Source organism: Zonotrichia albicollis, chromosome 8 (genome assembly GCF_047830755.1).
Source record: "Zonotrichia albicollis isolate bZonAlb1 chromosome 8, bZonAlb1.hap1, whole genome shotgun sequence".
In the NCBI taxonomy this organism is placed as follows: Eukaryota; Metazoa; Chordata; class Aves; order Passeriformes; family Passerellidae; genus Zonotrichia; species Zonotrichia albicollis.
Genome location: NC_133826.1, coordinates 20,848,779 through 20,871,006, shown reverse-complemented (window position 1 = coordinate 20,871,006; position 22,228 = coordinate 20,848,779). Strand labels below are relative to the sequence as shown.

Here is a 22,228-nt window from a genome sequence, read left to right as displayed (position 1 = left end):
ATAACTCAAGTAGAAGCAGCTGGAAAATGAGAACACAGTCAACAACCATGTGTGAAAAATATGGTTTAAATGCCTTGCTAAATACAAGAGCTTGCTGGTAGAAGCTGAGGAAGTCCAATTTTCTCAGGTTGCAGTGAACAGTGTTGCCCGTGCAAGCTTCTTTTCTTTTCATATACTATCTTTAATGCTATTTGGTTAATTATCACAATATTACCTGAAATTATTTATTGGTTTTCTTTCCAGATATAATTTGTTGAGTTGTCACAAGTCCAGCTTTTCTGCTTCAGCGGTACCCATCACTTGGAGAGGCAGTGGTAATCCTCTACCATTATTGTCTTGTATGACTGTTGACCAATTTATAGTACTTGTCTAATTGGTGTCAGTAATTACATTTTCTTGGGATTCTCATTGTTGAGAATACAAAGCAAGCTATTGTAGAAATCTCTCTTTAATGTGTGTGTGGTTAAGAAGGCAGAAAGGCAGTGAGAGAAGGTGAAAGAAAAATGTCAGAGGACCCTCCAGAGTTTCTGGAAGTAGATAATCAAAACTGTTAAAAGAATAAATCTTAAGAATTTACTACAAACAAAATTTGCAGTAAAAGTCTAATCCTGTACATACTGAAGTGATATTTCTACTCACTTGTTTACAAGACCCGTTAACCAGAAGAGAAGCAAAATATATAGATAAGTATTGAAACAACATGTGTTCTAGCACCATTTAAGGAAAATTTCAGCTCTTGTTTTTAAGGGTGTTAAGTATACTTCAATTTTTTTCCAACCATTAGCTTTCATCTAGTTTTCACTAATTATTACAGGTACCAAGCCAATGTTTTGCAGTTACTGTCCAGGGACAGTTTTAAAGGTATGAAAGCATAATTAACTTAGTCAAGAAGCTGAAGTTTAGGACAGAAAAAAGTGAACATGCAGAGAAATAACCTTCTTTCTTTTAGTAGGAATTCTTGAATTTGGAAGTAATATGCTGATTTTTTAGTATACAAAGCTTACTTCACAGTTGCCAAGACGTGTATTTACCTATGCCAGCGGGAGCTCCTCGAGTGTTAGTGGGAGAGAGGGAGGACACTGAAAGTGCATTGAATTAACTGGGTGGCACAGTCAGTGCCCTCAGCTGGGAGTCTCCCAAGGGTCAGGCATTATGGCACTGGTACAGCCCCGAGCTTTCACGCATTCTCTGCTCCCAAGAATTGGCACATGACAGCACACGACGAGAGGCAGCGCAGCTGCAGGAGAGGGGCGACTCTCAGAGTTACTTACGTTGGCAGCCCAAGCTGTGCCAGATATATCCCGGCAGACATTTATCACATTTAGGCCCTGATGTTCCCTCCTTACACTCACAAAATCCTCTGTCATTACAGCGATCATGGACTGAACCAAAAGGGTTACAATAACAGTCTGCAGAAACAAGACAACACATACACACTGGATTCAGGTCTACATGTGGAGATAATTCATTCAATACCAATAAAGGGTGCATTTCCAGTGCTAAAGGTAAAGGAAGACTGTCTATTAAGAACATCTGGTGTACTGAATGTAATTACTACATGTCCATTTATTTGTTTGCATGTGTCATTTCAGGAAGAGACATTTTATGATGCAAAGAGAAAAAGTAGACAGAAAAGATATAAAGGCAGAAGATACCACGGTCTTGAGGGTAAGTGATTGTAACAGATTCTCTTTGGCAAGAATATTTTTGACAATTTAATGAACATTAGAAAAGCTTTGTATAGTATGGATATATCGATGTGCCATCAGGGTGAAATGTTTTGCTTTATTAAAATAAGCTTATCTGTATTACTCAATATTTTCAAAAGTGCTAGATATCTTTACAGGGCTATATAAATGCACTTTACTTATTTCCAAGATAGTCTTCCTTTATAAGTTTGAGCAGTATAATAATTTAAGTGAATATGTGCCATTAAATTGATGAGATTGATTTATCAGTGACATTAATAAACCTTTTTCGTATTCTGCAATGAAAAGCTTGAGGTGAGCACTAATGTAATGCAAAACCTTTAAGAACAGGCTTTATGCAGCCATTTTAATTTCTCTCACCTCCCAGCGTGCAGATGGAAAATGCAGTGAGGCTCATTCCCCGCTGTATATTTTTCACATGTGTTCAGCTAATTAAAGAATAAGTAGGGTAACACATTTCCTCCCACAACACTTACTGTGTTGTTCATTCACAGCCCTTTTCTTTATTGCGATTACAATATCTGTGTTCAGCTTTCAGCCAGCTGAACAAAGGCAAGGAGCTCACAGAGCTCATTTTTGGCATTCCTGTTCTTCACCTTGGTTATTTAGATTTTGTTTTCAAATGAAGGGTTATTTCATTTTTATGTAGACCCATGTAGACCCAGAGTAACTTCACTGTTAACTGAGACCACAGACTCCTTTTGGAAGCATCTGATCTCTGCATTTTGCTGATTTGGGGTAACCTGCTGGGAGTCTGGATTTATATGTTTGTGAATCAGTGCTACTTTGATGACTACATCTGCCAATTGTTCCCTATTAGGTTAAACCTCAGTGGTACCATAAATGAAAAAATGGACTTGAACTGGGAAGTTACATATGTATATATATCCAGTGAAAAAAACTAACAGGAAAAATATTGCTAGAAAGACATTTGTCATCTGTTGTCTCACTGTTTATTAACTATAAATTACAGATGGCACTTTGAACATTTGGAATGCTGAAGAAGAATAGTTACCTTTGGCAAAAGGGTTCCGCAATAATAACAGAGTCAATTAGCTGGCAGCATTCATTAATGAAGTGGAAAACTGACATGCCAAAAATACTCTGCAAGGCTAAGTATTACAGCAAAGTGAGTGCCATTGAAAAGCTGGGAATTGTGATATTAATCAGATGTATCAAATGTTTATGTAAACAGGCATAGACTTGAGATACATTCTGAATGCAGGAAGTGAATTTTGCTTCAAGAGTGTTTACAGAAAACCTTGAAAGACAAAAGCTTGGAATTACATTAAAAACAGAGGGCCCAATTCTTGTTAAAAATAGCTTTGTTAGATATAATGAAGTTACAGTGATTTAAACAAGTATTTGTGAAAAAAGTAGCCTGTGATTCTGGATGTTATATTTTCCAGAGAACGAGATCCTGAACCACTGACACGTTTCCTACGGAGCTCTATCATATAAACGTGTAGGAAGTTCCAGGCCCGTATCATGCAATTGAAGGGAAAGTAAAGAGTAGAAACAAAGTTTTAGGCCAGACCATTTTGCAAAATTAGTAGATCCAATCAGAACACACAAAAGACTAATTCTAGCTTCCATCTTTCTCAATTGATACCACAGTAATATAACCTACCGAACATTCAGGGTCATTGTCCAACACAATATCAGACTTTGTGGAACACTTCCCAAGGCCTACCAAATACTGAAGACATTACAAATCTCAAAGGTCACAATTTCAGCGTGCCACAGGGAGGCAGCAAGTATCTCCAATGCTCTTACAACAACAGGGCACTAAGGAACACTGAACAAACATTCCCAGATCATCGTAATAAGCAAACCACACACAGAAAAAGCCCCTGCAGATCTGAACTGAGAAAGAATTTTCATCCTAATCTGGGAACTATTTGTAAGGATTGGAAGATGACAGAAATGGTAATGTGTTCAGTGGGGTTCACTCTATCAATGTGATGCTTCAAACAAAACACAATGAGCATAAATAAGAAAGAAGGTGGGGAAATGGGCTGAGGTTTGCTGCTTATTAGTCTGGGCTGACAGTGGCTCCAGGACAACCCCCAGGGTTAACTTCTCGTGTCATTAGGTGTTAACTGAAGCCTAAGCCTGACTGACTGCAAGGGTGGCTCTGTTAAAAGTGTGACAGCAATCACCAGCTGAGTATTTATGTGGTGAGGCAGAGGCCATGTTTTATTACTCTGGGTCTACCTGGTGGTTTCCATGCTATCCTTGCTTGTCAGTGTGTGCATTCACTGAAAGTCACTTGGGCTTTATCAAGAAATAAAAAACTCTTCAAGCTGTTAAATTATTTTTCACACCGAATGAATAATTTCAAACTTCAGAATGCCTTGATTTATTCTGAAACTGCAGTTGCCCATATGAGGTAATTTTGCAGTTAATGTACAAATCCACCAATTTTTGATATTTCATTTTAGGAAATAAAATCTATTTTGCTGCTAAAGAAATTAAGGGCATCAAGAATTTAGATTTAAGCCCACTGTATAATACATTGCATTTGGCTCACTAGTAAAAAAAACCTTATCAGGATTTGAATTCTTTGTTCTTAAAAATTAAGCATTTTACATTTTCTCCATTGATTTAGCATCAGCTAAAATTTACAGATTTGTTATCCATGTACTTACCATATGTATTTCAGCAAACTGTGAAGCAGTTTTGATAAATCAGAGCCAAAGCCCTATTAGCTGCCATTAAACTAGCTCATCCAAACATTTGTTACCTTTCTACATACATGGCTGAAGAGGAAAGAATTAGCCTGAAAAAATTACTTTCATACGGGAATAAGACTTGTACATATCACTGCAAATCTGCTTATTAAAATGTTCATGCCAACATTTCATTGTAGTTAAACCATAGAACACTGCTTTTAAACTCAGAGAAAAGAGAAATGAGCGTTTCCAATAGAGCAAGACTGTGCTTGACCTAGAAGGGTGGTGAATCCATCAACTCTTTCACAGGTGAAAATATTCCATGTTTTGCCCAATTAAATCTTAGGAGCCCCAGATCAAGACAGCACTTTAAGAACAAACTTCTCTGTTTTCTGAAAAGTGCTTAAGTGTCTGTTCATTTCACTGACTTTACACAAGAAGTAGGAAAAACCTTTTAAGTTGGCAAATCAGCTACCTAACATGTAGAAAACAAGGTTTGATCCTACAGTTATTTCACATAGTGCAATTCTCATTGGAGTCCAAGAGAATTCTGCTTACATTAAGATGGAAAGTCAGCAAATGTTTCACATTGCCTATTTGTTTTGCTAAATAAAAGATTTAAAAAATTTATTTCCTCAGTGTCTTGGCAATTTTAAAATGCACAGTTGTCTTACCATGACATTTTAAATATATCACTTATAAATTAATTTTAAAATTACTTATTTTTGGCTTTTTGTTTACGAACTTCCTTGTCTTATGTAGCTGCAGCTGCTGTCTTAGCATTTCAGTGTATGTGGGAAAACAACATACTGAATGAGCTGATGAAAAATTCCAAACAGATCAATTTAGAGTTGTATTCATTAGGCCTATTTAGGCAGCTGAAATTATACAGCCCTGATGTCATACCAATGATGTCTGTCATCTACATCAAACAAATACGTGGGACAGTAGTTTTTTCCCAAGAACATTTGATTGTGTTAATCTCCTCAGCACAGTCATACAAAATCATGACTTGCCTACTAAAGTTCTTATTAGCTCTGACTAATTACTGGCAAAGGAGATCATGCACTTCCTGAATGCATTGCCAAGCAAGTTAAAAGGAGGACACATGAGATGCCGTGCATGGATGGATCTGTGTGTTTATCACAAGATAAATATGTAAATCTGTCAAGTTACAAACTCAAATAATAGCAACTTAAATAGTTTCTGGCTTGAATCTCAGCAGTGGATTATAAATATATTAAAATATAATTTATTCACCCGTAGTCTATTTTGATTTTACAGTATCTGCTGATTACTCTTTGCTTCCTGGAAGATGAAAAGAAAAAAAAAAATCACAATGAAAATCCAGAACAGGTCCTACTGGAGCTTATGTCCATAAGAAACATGGTATTATCTGTTTGTTATTAGAACAGTGTTTTTAGTGACTATCTGTTAATTACTGGCCATTATACAAAGGTTCCTTTATTGACTATGTTCAGGCTTCACCTAAAGTGTCCTAACTTTGTTGTATACTGTCTGTGGTGACATGAGAACAAATGCATATTCTTCTAGCGTGCTAAGATCTTAAATTTTTTTTCTAATACACTTTTCTTATTATGTTCTAACATTTTCTCTAATTCTGCAGTTTGAATAATTATCGCAGATGCTTGTTCTAAAGCACTGTTTTCACCTAGGAATCCCTTTTCTAAATTGACATTGTGTCACACTGATTTGACAAATTCTGTTTCTAACCTCATGGGCATAATTTCAGTTCCTCCTCTAAGTAGCGGGGAGGTGACACTGCATTTACAGCCCTGTGTCTGGGAGCAGAATTAGCTGCAACATGTGAAATTCAGTGAATAAAAGGGATTAACAGAGGTCCCTCCCCATGTCCTCTTGATGCAGCTGGCAGCTTTTGTAGGTATACAGGCAAGTATTCAAGAGTATGTGCAAGTAATTGCAAAAGTCAGATTGGGACCAGGTATTTAAAACTCATTAATTTTCATGTGTGACCCCAGTGTGGCTCCCTCCTATGTAAGGAGAGTACATGCAGTTTCTCAGGGTTTTCTGGGGAAAGTCTACCCGGCACCCAAAGCCAGAGAGGTTTGTCATCATTTACAGACTCAAAATGCCTCCTTGGGGCTACCAAGGCAATAGAAATGAGGTGAGAAGTCTACACAGGTGCTCTGATCCATTGAAAAAGCTCATTCTGGCTTCAGTGGCAAGTAAGCAGCAGTGGTCCCTAGCAGCTGCCAGGAGCTGAAAAGGCACAGAAGAAAAGGCGCAGTTATCCCGGGACTGACCTATGCACACATTTTCATCGTCCAGCTCTGCGGAAGCATTTCTGAAGTAGCCCAGCCTGCATAACTCGCAGTGCTGACCTCTAGTGTTGTGCTTACAGCTCACGCAAATGACCGTATTGAGCAGCTCGATGTAACTGCACCGGTTGGAGTGCCCGAAGCATTCACAGTCTTTCAAGGAAGAACAGAAATGTATACAAAGTGTATACAGCAGCAGAGTAATAGCACATTACATGCTTAGTAAAAATGAACCATGAGCAGAAGTATGAATGAATGGCACATACATGTTAATCAATGTAACATGGACAGCAGCAGATGTTTATCTGCAATGGAAGTGGAGCTGGTTTCAGGCAGGTTAGCGTGACCCGACAACCATGGCATGACGTCGGAGGTTGGCTGTTGTTGGCAGACCTGATGGAACTGAAGCATTTGCAGTTGTAAACCTTTCAGGGTTACTGGAGGTTCAGTTTCCGCTGAGAGAAATGCACATATTTTTGCACATTTGAGATGAGTATAGATCAAGACCCGGGAAAAAACCTCCTCGTATTAACAATGTTAAATTCAGTGGACAAAATTGTCAAACTTCATTATGATTAAATCCACAACTGTAAGTAAAATAATTTTTTTTTTCTGACAGAAATGGAGAATATTCAAAAATGCTATTGAACTTGGGGTGTTATAACTGGTAAGCACCTTTAGAACCAGAATGTTTTATTTTCATGGCCAAATAAGTCTCTAGTTTGACAATTTTGGCCAACACCTCCTAAAACGATTAACAGTGAAGAAAAGGAAGGAAGACAGTTATTGAAGAACTACATCAACTGTACTTTTGAGGTAAGCATTAACCAGTTTTTGTATTCTGAGATGAAAACCAGTTGGGCTAGAAACGATTATGAAAATTTAGAAATGTGTACTGACTAGAAAGCATGCTTTTTACAGCCATCTGAAATGAAGTTGGCATGACAGCCACTTAAAAAAAACCCCCTTCATTAAATATAGAATGCTAGTGCCTTTTAGTCTTTAATCACGAGCAATACTTGGCTTTATGCAGAACAAAGGAAAAATTAGAAATGTATCAATAACATTATAGAAGACAGAGCTCTGCTTTGTGTAGAATACTTGTGTAAGCCTGATTGCTCAACTCTTGGGATTATGAACCCAGAATGAATGCAGGAAAGGTTACTAGGATGATAAAAGAAGTTGAATCTATTTAAAAAGTGAAGACTAGGAAAATTTGACTTGTTTAGTCTAGCAAACTGATGACAGAAGGTATCACCTTCTTGAATAAATACAGCAAGGAGCTAAGCCTCCTGCCATCCTAATGGACAATACTGGTACAAGAACATATGGGTGTTAACTGGCTACTGGGAAATTTCAGCTGGAAATTAGAAGATGGTATCTAGGCTTTAGGGCAGTGAGGTTGTTAGACACTTTCCATTTGTCACAAAACACACTGATGCTTTACAGATGTAGTTTATTAACTGGTAGAATAAACTACAGTATGTTTCCTGCAATAATGGAGCATTGGATGCAGTGACTTGGAAGGGCTTTGAGGTCCTGAAGTTACCTTGTAATTAGATAAAGCTCTAGCAGGGGGTGTAAAATGTTTCCATATGTGACAGAGGCCAAGTCCCCTGTGCTTCCTTTCCTCTGTTATGCTCCTGGTTATGCTGGGGCACCTGATCATCCCCCAACTGGTGGAGTGGGCTTCACATACATATTTGAGCCTGTCTCTATTTTTGTAAAGAAACAACAGTTGCAGGGCATGTTTCTGAGTATGCTCTGCACTCCCAGTACATGGATATTTCCTTGGCTTTTGTCTGATGCACTGGACTGTAAATAGATTGCACCGTAAATGGATTAAATTTTTTAGACACTTAGCACAACATATGTTTCAATCTTGAGAGCTGCCTTTCTGCTGCCAGAAAACATTAATCCATTTTACATATATGCATTTAGTTAACATATATTTCTTGTTCTCTTCAATGTTTTTCTGCTAAACCAGTGTTTTGTGGTTCATGCTATTCTGGTAATTTTGATGCCGGTAACTGCTGGAGTACAGGAAAACATTTAGTGTATCAGTCCCAGTATGTTACCACTTGACACAATTAAGTAAGGAGGAAAAAATGTTAGTTTGTTGTGTTTTGCAGCTGGTCAGTCTGATTCAGCATCTCAGCCAGCCACCCTGCAGCATTTCTCCCCAAGTATATCCATCTTGCTCAAGTGAAAACTGCCTGTGTGGAACAGATGAGATCTAAAAGTGGAAAATAGCACTAGCAAACAGGAATAATGGAAAATTGGTGTGATTTTGTTTGCGTTTGATTTTTAAAGTAAGAAAGACTGACTAGTGATAAGCAATCTGATCTTTCTGAAGCCAAGATTCAGAAGCAAGGCTGTCAGCTTTTCTGTCTGACAAAGAACCTGTCTTCTGCTACCAACAGATAACTTGTTTTGGTGAGATAATACTGTATTGGTATGTTGGTCAGACTTGTTGCTAAACATTTTCATATTCCAGGTGAATTCAGAGGAAATAATTTGCTTATATACTATAAAGAAAAGCTGACTATGCTACATTATCTTTTGTATTTAAGGCAGCAGAAAAAAGTGAAATAGTTCATGAATGAATGACTGTACTACTTCCACTCTGAAACTGCAATACAACTTTCAATTTTATTACTACTACACATAATTAACCATAGCAACAGCACAAAAAAAAAAGCTGCACATTAAGCAATTCACTCTCAACACAGGGCCTGCTCCAAGTTATGGTTTGGAGTGAAGAAACCTCTAATAATTACAAAGCACTTGGATGTATGCATGGACTGTGAAACATAAGCAGGAGGACTGTTCAAGTTCAGAGGTGGGTCATCAATACTTAAGGTAAACAAAGAGACCAGTTTTTAAACTTCGTTGCATTTCTATGGGTATTGCTCTTTTACAACAACTGTGCTGTGTGAAACCAAGTCTTTGTCTCAAAGTTAACTAAGATACAGGAGTGCTCTAGTAGTCTTGCTCAGGTAAGTAAATGCTACATGGTGTAGAAAAAGCCACAGTTAACTCAAAAACAGTCCATCATCTGATCAAACATTAGCAAAGAAAAAAAAGAAATGGCAAGTAATGATTAAATCAATTTTGTGATAGTGTCTGCTTCTCCCCTGCCTCCCCTCCATGTTAGTGCACTAAATTTTTGCTGTTGGCCTGGTCAGTGAATCATTTTTACATCCCTCTGTGCTTACAAAAATAAGCTATGTAAAAAGCCCTCCTATGACTGAAATGGAATTACTTTTTGTACTGGCTACATGAGGTGCTATCCAAGCCACTCAGACATAGCACACAGAATTGCACTCAGCACCGTGCCAGCTGGGAAGCTGTCAGTGCTATATGGCCCTTCCAGCAGATCATGTGGTTCACCTTAACCAGAAAGTATTCTGCTTGTTAGACCTGTCAGAAGCACAGCTTAGGGTCCTTAGGCACACAGCTCTGACCAGCAGCCTAAAGCACTGTCACACACTGGCAAAGTCATGCAAACACTGAAGGGAATGGGGAAAAGTCTCAAAATCAGGCTGCACATGGTTTACCAACCATTGTGAAATGACATGAGCTTCTTACAGTGCTAGAAAATGCTGCTTTCAGTTCTGAGTACCACATGTCAGAAAAGACACAGATAAGTTGAATAACAATAAGGAGTGAATGGTTCAGAAACTAAAAATCTCAGAGAAGAGATAATGACAGCTAGATAGGTTTAATGTGAAGGAAAAAGGGATTGCCATGTTAGATGTGATCATTGTTTTTGGCTGATTCAGGAACTGTCAAATCCCTTACAAACTCACAGAAGCATTGACTCTCTGAGCCTCCCTGACTATTTTCCAGTGCAATGATTTTATTGAAACAATCTTGATTCTGTTGCAGAAAGCATGATAAAATTATCCACTGAAGCAGGCTCACGAATTTGATAATCTAATTGTTTTGTTTCTATAAATTGAACAATTTCCCCCCATTCTAATGCTATGCACTTACATCTTTGAGATAACATACTATTATTGTAGGGATGAAGTTCTGCTGAAGCTTCAGCTATTACGACCATTAAAACATGAAATGTCATCACATGAAACAATGATAAACACACAAGGAAGGGTAGCATCATTTCTAAACTAAGGTTGCATGAGACAGCTATTAGTGTCACTTTTTAATTAAAAGCACAAAGTATATTTCAAGAAAAGTGCATTCACAAATCATTAAATTATATTTTCTTTTTCATTTTCCGCTCACTCCATGCTCCTCCTCCATACACTAAGGCAAACAAAGGAGATTTCATTGTAACCTTAGAAATTACCTGCTTCATAACAAATAGTATGGCTCATTACCATGATCTCATCAAATGGGTCAAACTAAGTTCACACATTTCTTAATAACCCTTTTCCTTGTTCATATGTATTTCATGAATAATGAGATATTCACAATAGCTGCAGAAAGACAAAACATCTTCATACATACTCTTTACAGATAAATTGATGAGGAAAAACAATGAAAAGATCTCAGGGTTCAGACTGTGAATGACAGATATGCAAATGAAACAGGTTGCCTGTAAGTCAGAAAGAATATTGGCATCCTTTATTATATTCATAAAATTCCATCATTTTTATAGAACACTAGAACATCAGTTCCAAATGTAATGCCTGCACTCTGAATTTGCACACTTACAATAAAATGAAGACATAAGGCACACTTACAATGCATTAAAAGACACAACAATGCATTACATTCCATGGCATTTACAGATACTTCTTGAGGACATGGACAATTGATATTTTATGGATTGTTTGCCCTCAACTAATCTGCTTATGTTTCCTCTTTTACAATTTATGCATGTCACTGAGGAAAACAAGACTCTAGCAAACATCTGCTTTCTAGGCAAGGATCTGAATAGTCATATTCATACATTTATCTCCTTTAAAAATAAATGCCATGTCACTTTATTTGCCACCAACAACTGTCTAAGAAGCATATTTATTTTTCTTTGTATGGCTTATGTTTATGTGACTTAATGCTTCTGTTGTATTCAATGAAGATGCCTCACCAGTAAACTAATGGGTACACTCCACAGATATTCCAGATTCATACAGTGCAATGTTTTCACAACACAGAGCACTATGGGATCACTGTATGAATCCTAGAATTCCTACCTCTCTTGTGGTTTGCAACTTGAACAGAAGAAACAGTTGACATAGCTAATTTGGGAGCAACTGGATAGGTAATAAAATGAACAGCAAATTAGAAAAAGTGTCATATAGGAACAAATCAAAATATTAAAATAAACATCTTTATTTTCTAACTTTTGAATTTGACAATGGTTATTTTTTGTAAAGAAAGGGTAAAGTTTCAGAAAATTAGTTACACACTATCAATTATTGAATTATTTGAGCTGTAACACCCAAGATCAAGACAGGGAATGTAATTCACATCTATGCACTTTGGCAGTTCTGTGTTAGCGTTTATTTGGCGGTTTCCCCCAATCCATGACAAATGACTATATGATAACCAGAGTGGTCTGAAAAGGGTTTTATTGAATTTGAATGCATATTTATTCTGGCCAATTAGCATAAACCTAAACCCCACAATAAAATATTTAGATATAGGCAGATTTCTATAATCATTCTTTTAATACACTATCCTTAAATGAAGTATTTAATCTACAACTATATGTTAAACACTGTAACAATATGCTGCAAACACACAAAAGCTGAATAGAAATGCTTTGAAGTTTTTGTGTTTTGTGCTCCCTACCAAAACATCAAAACTAAATTTACTTAAACTCTTATTTTTGGGGAAGAAACACTGAGTAATTCTGTGCTGTTCAAAACATATTTTGCAATGAAGTTGGATCTTAGATCTCACACAGTATAATTAGGCAATGAAATCCATTAGAAATGCTAAGTATAATTTAACTGAGAATGGTTTAATTTAAAATTCTTCTAAATAACGTAGGCTAATCCTTACAGAGAGCAGAGGAAAAGAGATCAGTCTGGGTGGGGTTTTTTGTTTGTTTAAAAAAGACATGCAAAAACTTGGGAAATACAGTGAGAGCTAAATCAAATTGGAATGCTACACATTACTTTATCAGGGATATTTAGTTTTAAATATATAGTGAATAATCCAAACTAGATTCTAATCCTTACATAGCGCAAATTCTAATCCTTACATAGAGCACAGATCAATTAGTATTTTCTGTTTTGTTGGGCACATAGAAACTTGCATATATAACATGGCAGATTTCACATGCACATGGGGTGTTTTTGATTTGGTGATTGTGATCCACAGACTTAATTACAGCCCTTCCCATGTAATTCCCAACAGATTCCCAATACATCTCATTTGGTGTAAGTGGCCATTTTCTTGATTGACTTTTCATTCATTTTATCCTCCACCTCTGTGTGTTATAGCACAGAAAGGACATCCTTTGAACATGAAAGCAAGCCACAGGCCAGATTTCTGCAGGGACCTTGGCGGGGAGGAAAGGGCGGTAAATAAGAACAGAAGGAAATTATTTTTATAATGAGCAATCACTTTGAAATGTGAAGTGTAGCTGAATACTTCTTCAACTAACAAAGAATCTTAGTTTTATTGGTCATCTTAAGAAGTAATTTTGTTTCTTTCAGCGCTAATTGTCACATCACAGTATGAAAGTAATTTTTTGTGTAGCACTCAAATTGTAGAAAACCATAGGTCATTCCTGCAGAGAACTTGCTTGTATTGTGGATGGCATAAAAGCTGAGAATGCTTCTCAGCTCACTTGGGAAAACAAAGTGGAAACAAGACATTAAGAATGCGTTTGATGTTGACAGCAACAACCTGTGTTCACTGAAAAATCAAAAATTTACTCAAAATACAGATTGTGCTATCTAAACAAGTCCAAAATTTTCCTGGGCTTTCAGTGTATCACAGATTTTAGTCTGTATGTCTATTATTCCCATATTTGCAATAATGTTCACAGTCTGAGTGTTGGAACACTCCCTTTTCAGGTGAGGTTTGTTTTATAGTTATTTTCTCCTAGGATACCATTACTTAGCACCAGAGAAAAATGAGTTGGAGTATCATTGTTATTACTTTTGCCACCCTGTGGGACTTGTTGAGAGCAATTTCAGTACCTTTAGACCACTAGGAATTTTACAGCATCCTACCTTGGTTTGGTTTAGAAACCTCAAGGGAAGAAATATTCGGCCATATCCTATCAAACTTTGGAGGATCTGCATGCATCAGGAAAAATCAGGTTTTGTTATTTACATCTGTGATATTGTTCTAAACAGGCAAGCATATGGACAAAGACAGAGATTACACACAGCTATTACTGGACTAGTCTAAGTTGCACTAGAACAGAACATGACTCCACAGTGAACAAGAAAACAAGCAATTGATGATTCCCAAAACACCAAATGGACATAAAATACTGTGCATAACAATTTCTCTTCTATGGCTTAAAATATAATTTTTCATGATGAGAAGATATCCTAGGCCAATATATATAGTTCTAACACCAGGAACAAAACAGGAACATATTGTGTTAAATCTGCTCTGCAGAGATAAAACGACAGTATCAGACAAATATGGACTTCTTACCAAAGACACATATCTTACTGTAACATCCTGTTTCAGGGCCTTTTGAGTGAATTACATATCTGTTATCAGAAGAAATATATTTACCAGTAGAGTGGGCCTCTTCTTTGGCTCTCACACTTTTGTGCGTTTCATCAATTTCCTATCATCTGATATGTCTGCTGATATATTTTACAGCTTGATATTTTTTTTTGTCATAACGTTAAATATCTAAGTTTCTTAGAAGTTTTACAAAATGTGTTACTTGCATGAAGCATTTTGTGGGAGCAGTAGAATTAGCTGTGTCTCTTTAGATCTTCATCTCCTTTGATTAATATGTTCTGGGGCTGGGGAAGTGAGGAATGCCAACCCTTAGCAGACTGGTGCTGGGTCTTGGAGCTGAAAGTGAAGGGGATGGGGTTCTGGGGAAGGAAAGAAAACTTGTTTCTCTGTTGCCATCTGCCTAGCTTTGAATATTAGACTTGGACAATGTTTTTATACTCTTTTCTGAGCACTGCAGTGGTTGTGTCTTGTCTGAATCAAACAGAATTCTTCTTAAGGGTCACATCAGCCTTTGTCCCTGAAGTCCTCCCACACAAAGAACAATGAAAGGAAAGGATGGGGACCTGCACTGTGCCATTTGCTGTTAGGCAGTCTTCTGCAATTGAATGGGTCCAGTTGTAATTTAATCACACAATTACATCAGATTCTTGCATTTTTGTGCTTTTTCTTTACCAATCCAGAAAACAGAAGAAAGAAAAATGGAACCAGTTAGGTAGATTCTCAAAGAGTCTACATATTGACTGACATTAACCTGCCTGTACAGGTCAGATCCACCAATTCCCACACATAGGAAGTGCAAGTGCCCCAGTCAGAGTGGATGACAAGAAGTATCTCCAAGCTGTCCCTAGGGAGGTGCTGTGGTAACCCTCACCCTTCCACTGACACAGTGCTATCAAGCACCTGACAGACCACCTTCCTCCTCATCAGACACTCACTGACAAATTACTTGCACAGTAAGTACCCTGTCAAATTTTGGTAGATTTAGGAACACTGAGACTTGACCTAAACATTTTAAAGTGACTGGACATTAGGCATAACATAAAAATCAGGAGTTAAAAAAGGAAAAGCAGTCATTATGGACTATGTTGTCCTGCTGTCTCCTGAGCTTTTTTTTTCTTTTAGCCATTGTGCAGCGTCAGAGTTGTCACTGGGCACATTTCAGACTGGAGCTTCAAATATCCTACCTGTATTGTTGAGTACAGTGTGGTGTGCTATAAAAATCCATATGTATAGTGGTCTTCAACTGAAAAGGTATTACTAGGTATTACCAGAGGTAAAATTAATGGTTTCAAAGAACTTTGTAATGCCTTAGGACTAACCCTCTGGAATTTGTCATTTCATAAACTGTAAGTCCTATACAGTAAATCAGATACTTTACATAATCAAACTGATATAATCAGTAATATTTAATATATAATTTATCCTGATCATGATTTTTATAAGTAATATTATTCCTTGTAATGCAGAAAAAAAATTTACATATTTTTTAGAAATTCTATAAATGCTATAGATCTGTGCTTGTTTTAGCAAACTTAAAATGGAGGTTGTGACTTACTGCAAAATAATTAAAAATTCCCTAACCCTTTAAATTAGATGACACTGAACTGAGTTTCTTAATGGGCACCCAAAACAATAAAGTTGGAGCTTACAATGCCTGGAGATTACCATTTAAGTATTATTACTACTGATTATTACTGGTTATTACTGCTAATCATAACCATATTAGAAGGGACTTCTGGAGGTCATTTATTTCCACAGTTTGCTCATGGCAAAGTCACCTTTAAAGTTAGATGAGGTTGTTGAGGGTCATATCCAGCTGAAACCAGCTGCTGCTTGGCAATGTGGTTAATGCTCCTTAGACTTAATGCATCTGTCATGTGCTTTTTTCAATCTTTGGTTAAGAGGGTATCTTTTACTCATATCCTTTATTCATGGCCTATATTTCCATCAAGATTACAGGTTTCTTGATAAAGGTCTCTCTTTGGATCTTTGAATGTTTTTTTAATGGCACTGACTTGAAATGTTTTATCGGAAAAGGTAGGTGAGAAGTCCAAGAATGTTGGATGTCATTCCCACATGTACATTGGAGCAGATGAGTCATCCCTTGAACAGACACTGGGAAGATTCATTTAGCAGCTAGTTATTCTTTCACAGCAACCTGTGAAAATATTTCTAGTCCTTGGTGATTACCACCAAGGGCTTTATTTATAGAGGAGCTGACTAGATAAACCAATCTTTTCCAGAAGTTCCATGCCCGGAAAGTGCTTTTTGTAATTAGAGTAATTATTTACCAGAATAATAAATGAATCTTGGGGTAGGTATTCTATAATTCTATTCTATTTTAATCTACTGTAGACTATTCCATGACAGTTGTTCTGGGCAAACAAGGCTAAGAAATGTGAAAAGAGTTTCTAAATGTATGTTTGAGTGTTATTATTTAAAAGTGAAGCTACTGTAGGCATCTTTAAGAGTGGAGGTATGCAAGCTGTGTGACTGAGAAAAAAATCAGATATGACATTTTAAATTTACATTGGATATTTTTGCATCTTTAGTTACTATTGTTCCAAAGACAATTACATGTAGAAAGTAACTACTGAAAAAAAAATTAATTTTCTGAAGAAAAAACTTACTGCATTATATTTATTAGATGTATGATAATTTTCTTTTTCTCCTCCCAGTCTTTTTTTTTTTTTTTATTTCCTCCCTGACATACTGTATCAGAACTACTTCCAATATTAAATGAAGAAAATCTGCCTGAAATATTCACTGGAAGTCAATCTGCACCATGGGTTCTATCATGGTTTCAAATGGGGGAAATAAAGGAAATGAATGGGGAGTTTTAGACTAATTCCAACCTGACAGCTGCACATGAAAACAACCTGTCACGATCTTGGCAGAAATTAATGGGCATTTTGTTGGTTTCTCACTCCAACCAAGTACTGAGCTGGCAGTAAAAGGAAAGTGCATTCCCAGAGAGAGGGGCTGTCCCTGCTCAGGGATGAGGGCAGAGGTGATGGAGCACAGAATTCTCTGCTGCAGCCAACAGTGCCTGATCCCCTCCTCAGGTGATCCTGCAGGCCCAGCCCACAGACAGTGCAGTTGCTGGAAATTACTACCCATAAATCTCCAAGTCTTAAATAATGCTCACTAGTGGCAGACAGGGAGCGCTTGTGTTGGCAACTATCGTTATTAATTTAATTTTTAATAACAATAAGGAACCCCAGTGAGATATGCTGATTAAGATGTTTTCTAACTTTCTTTCAATTAAAAAAAAAATTAAAAATGTATCAGTATAAACTTAATGATTCAGTAGAACTTCATGTCTTTAGCCACAGAAAGCTGGCCTTGCTGCTACCTATTTTAAACCATGAGTAGGCAGCAGTAAATATCTGTTCGCAATTAGAGATGCCTGCTGAGGACAGTGGACTTATTACAGTTATTTTAGGTGCTAATATTGAACAAAAAAATTAGGATTGTTAAGAAATAATGCTCACTGAAATCACGGGCAGATTTAGTAGCTGCTGGAGTAACCAAGTGTGTTTATATCAGGTTATATTCCACCATTTCTTGCAATCATCATTGTTACAGCATTTCTATCTCCTTTGGTCTTTTGGAAGCTATGATAATCTGCCTCACATAAAATTTGCCTTTTAGCATTTTCATTAAACTGCAAAATCTAAATCACTGAAAGAGAGAAATGCTGATTTTTTTTATCAACCCTTTATTAAGTTAAAAAAATAGTAGGCCAATATTAGGCAATCTTTCTTGGAGCAATGTAGGAAGTTTCATACCTGTTCCTTTGAAGAAAGGAGAATTCTGCATAAATGTGAAGATGTGGTTGTTTTATGGTAGCTCCTCAGCCATAACAGCTTTTATAACTGTTGGAAGAATTTAAATGTAATTAGTCCTTAATGTGTCCACTTGCAGAGTAAAAAGAAAGTGATCTTTTCAGAGGATTAAAAATAATCCAAGGATCCATCTCGGGAAACCTTCAGATATCAGAAAAAATATACCACTGATTTGAACAAATTTTTGGCTGATTCTCAAAACAGTGAGGGCTGAGGGAATTCTTCAATTTTAAGTATTTCCATTAAAATGTTTATGGAAGTGCACAATGAATGCCAGTATTTTTGGAATGAAACATTTAGGTACTTTGTCATCAATTACTTTGTTGATTGTTTGCAGAGGTTGTGTTCTTATTTTTTATTTGGACTGGTTCTGCTTTTTCCTGTAAAAATGTTAAAATTGTCTGATCACATGGAATTACTGCGCAGTAATTCACAACTGATGAACAGTAAATCAAGATTTTAATTTTTTTTAAATCACTATGCTGATTTGGAAACCTCATTCTTTGCTTTAGTCAGTGAAATAAACTGATGTCTTAAGGAACAGAAAGAAAAAGATGAGAGGGTAACATAGAAATGCATTTTTTCCCTTTTTTTCTGTCTATTTCTCCCCAAGTTTTATAGATAATTAGATTTTAAAATATCTTTTTGGGTCATCTCTACTCTCTATAAACTTCCCTGAGTAACTGAGCTCAACTTGCATATAGCAAGTGCCATGTGCTTTGCATGGGTACCATGGTACATATTGAAATGTTGCCATCTTATTTTCTAGAGTATCCTATCACTAGATTATTTATTAATGGTTAAAAGAAAGATAACTATGAACTGAGTAGTTCTCTATATATTGCAGCACATTAAAAAACATTGAAAACACTGTGTTTTCAGATTGATAGACTGATTTTAAATAACTCAAGATGATGGTGGAAAACTGGGAAGAGGAATGAGAAACAAGTCTAAACTGTCAGTGGCTGTGTCTGACACTGCTGAGCACAGCTCTTCTTATCTGTTAAAATTGGTGGATCTGGCAAAAGCAAAACTGAAACAAAGGCTCCCCCAAATCCCACCCAAGGACCTGGCAGTGCTCCCTGGGCAGCACTGGTGGTTTCTGACCCTGCCCTTGAAATCACTTGATTTATTTATGTATTTGTCACAGCAATTTTAGCAAACAGGCAGTTTCTGCTCTGTGCTGGGCTCCGTTCTGCTTCCTCACCTTCGAGGGTCACACCCTAGCTATAGAGCAGGAAACTGCCTTTGTTGGGACTCCTACCAGGTACAATTATCTGTAATGGAATTATTTGGAATGTAAATTTCTCTCAGATCCAGTATTCAAATGAGCACATCATACCACAAAGTCCGTTTGTATTTTCTTTCAGCTCAGTAATGTTTTAATATAGTGTAAAATTGAATTTTTAAAGCAAAAGATTCCAAGAGCTTCAAAGCATTAACGGAGGGAAAACAACTACTGGCTTGATATTATAATCAATTATCTAGATAAGGTGATTGCCTTAGACTGGAAGCCTGATTAACAACATTATTTATTAGAAGGTCAGATTTGGATAAAATTAAATTGAAATGAGAATATTTTGCTTATATGTCCAAACTAATAGATACAGTCTGAAGACAATATTTGAATGCTTTAAGGAGATAAATATCTTAATGGTCCCTCAACAGTACAGCTTTCTGTAAAACTTGACCTCAAATAATGATAAAAAAGTAATGTACAACCTAGTTATGCATGTTTATGCCCTGCTGACATGTCTTGGGTATAGACTCTAGTCTAGAGCTTGGCATGGTAATGGCTTTGCTCACACAACTGAAGATTTAATAAGAGAACTTCTTGGTTACTGCAAAAGGGCAAAAATCGGGTCCAAAATACTTTGTGTTGTTATTAAAAAAGAAAAGAAAATCCACTGGTATTTACTCTCACCTCCTTTTAAGATATCTATTACCACATTAGAATTTCATTACAAATGTGAAAAACAAACAAAGCTACACTCATCCAGACACTATTTTAGCTCCAGAAAAATACCTATGAGATTTTTCAAGGTTAAGAAAACAATAAAATAAGAAAGTGCCCATTCAGTCTTTTTTTATTTTATTACTTCATCCTGCATTCATTATCATTAAAAAAAAAGTTATCTTAATTTAAAATTGACTATAAGGAAGAACAAAAACATAGAGAACAAAGCAGAAAATATTGTTTGGTTATTGTGATTGCATCTTGCACTTGGGTGCATGGTCTGTCTCTAAACTCTGACTCATCTGCCAGCAGCAGGCTTTAAGGTGATAATCGCCCACACAGAGCTATTTGCACATCATGTCTATCTTATCCTCTATCTAATTATACCCTCTGTAACAAACTGTTTAGCATAATTAGTGGAGTTATGCTTTGCAAAAAAAAAAAAGCAATAGTTTAGAAGATTCAACTTTTTGAAGGCATCCATGTACAGATTAGTAGTGTTGGTATTTCATCACAATAATGAACATTTTGATGCACTGGTCTATGTAAAATTTGTACAATCATTATTTTAGCAAGTAAAATAATGCAGTTTTCAGGATATTTACATACTATATATAAGCATTGATTAAAATTATCAAATGGTTTTGGGACTCATTAATTGCTAACACTTTCACCAGTATTTTTTCAGACATGGCTGAAAAATGCTGAAAGAGCCAGCACTGCAATCAAGAATGCTGGAAATGATCAGAGAACCTATTATTCAACTGATAGACAACAGCAGGTACAAATGACCTTAATGGGAAAGCTCTGGGTTGTTGTTTTTGGGGTTTTTTTTGTTTGCTTTGTTTTCTTCTCGATGATCAGAAAGGATGTTTACTAATGACCACTGGTTTTTTGTGTTCAAATTTTAGTGCTAAGCTGCTTTAATACAAAATCCTTTGAGGTAAAAAAAAAAAAAAGGAAAAAAGAGAATAATACATATATGTGCACACAGGTGAATATATTTTATTATTTGCATGCTTTCATTGCAGTCTCAAAAAAGTGTTAAATGAGCATTGCTTGAGGTGGCATCTTCTTTGCATGCTGGAAATTTAGTGTTTCTGACTCCCCTGCCCCAACCCCATCCTCTTTATAAACTAGAAAAATCTGGGAGCACACAAAAGCCAATACCCCCCTGTAGGTGTTTGCTGCCAGGTAAAATGAAACCCAAACTGTATCTCCTGAGAGTAACTTCCTGCCCCCAGATAGGGAAAAACTCTGCTGATACGAAAACAAATACTGTGTTAGCATAGGCAAAACAAAAATCATGCAGAATCCATTAAAGCAGCCACGACTAATTAATCTTGTTTGGTTTTGTGTGTTAATTGGACTTCTGTTAAATTCTATTTGAGAACAGGATAAATTTATGGATTCTATCCTTGTTTAACAAAAATTCTGCTATTCCTATGTTATAGAAGAGGTGTTCAGAACATTAAGCAAGTAGACTTATTTCTCCCCTGAGATATTTAAGAAAAATCACATGGAAAAAGCAAGCAGAGTATCAGTATTTACTTGTGCTCCTGAAGAGATGCTCATACTTCACCCTTTTCAGGTAGACAAAGAAACATGTCGAATTCTACCACATATTATCCCAAGACATTAACAGCAGACTAAAGATAAAACACAGATTTGCATAAACTCTTGTATTTCCTATAGAATGTTAAACAGAATTTTCTCTGTCTGAAATAAACTGTACCAATCATCCCAGTGTAAAATACAAAGAGGTCAACAATGCATCCTTTCAGCTCACCATAGTTCAAAAGGTATTTGAGTTTCCCTATTAAGTTTTCAAAGGCCAACATCTGCTGATGCTCAGAAATGGTAGATGTGGTGACGAAGGCTGTATGGAGGGTGAAGCGAAAACACAACCATATAGACCATGCAACACAGTAGTACTAAGAAACTATAGCACAATCAAACTCCAAAGAACTATTTCCCATTCATCCCATTTCTGTTATTAACGGCAGGAGTATTTCTGAGAATGGTGACATAAACTTATTCTCTTTCATTTAGTTAATTTTTTTTTGTAATGTATATATGTATAAACACAAAGTTTTGAAAATAG

At 36.4% G+C, this 22,228-nt stretch overlaps 1 protein-coding gene and 2 long non-coding RNA genes across 15 annotated transcripts in view; 2 read left to right on the top strand and 1 right to left on the bottom strand.

The window, feature by feature from the left end:
- Positions 1-22,228, bottom strand: part of NTNG1 (netrin G1) — a 147,457-nt gene that overhangs the window by 22,728 nt on the left and 102,501 nt on the right. For 4 of the 13 annotated variants that reach the window (XM_014267071.3, XM_026793479.2, XM_014267072.3 and 1 more), the window contains 4 exons: positions 13,845-13,910; positions 11,850-11,909; positions 6,670-6,837; positions 1,272-1,409 (listed from right to left, as the gene is read on the bottom strand). The exons of 1 other annotated variant lie outside the window; for it this stretch is intronic. In XM_014267071.3, the coding sequence (XP_014122546.1) occupies positions 1,272-1,409; positions 6,670-6,837; positions 11,850-11,909; positions 13,845-13,910 (432 nt within the window). The remainder of the gene's footprint in view (positions 1-1,271; positions 1,410-6,669; positions 6,838-11,849; positions 11,910-13,844; positions 13,911-22,228) is intronic. 8 more of the 13 variants (XM_014267074.3, XM_014267075.3, XM_014267077.3 and 5 more) reach the window with 8 other exon arrangements.
- On the top strand, positions 1,020-4,852 carry LOC141729858 (uncharacterized). Its single transcript, XR_012581383.1, has 3 exons — positions 1,020-1,505; positions 1,593-1,668; positions 2,683-4,852. It is a non-coding gene; the product is annotated as an uncharacterized LOC141729858 (long non-coding RNA).
- LOC113459286 (uncharacterized) lies at positions 5,596-21,051 on the top strand. Its single transcript, XR_003380397.2, has 4 exons — positions 5,596-5,773; positions 7,304-7,500; positions 9,417-9,526; positions 20,802-21,051. It is a non-coding gene; the product is annotated as an uncharacterized LOC113459286 (long non-coding RNA).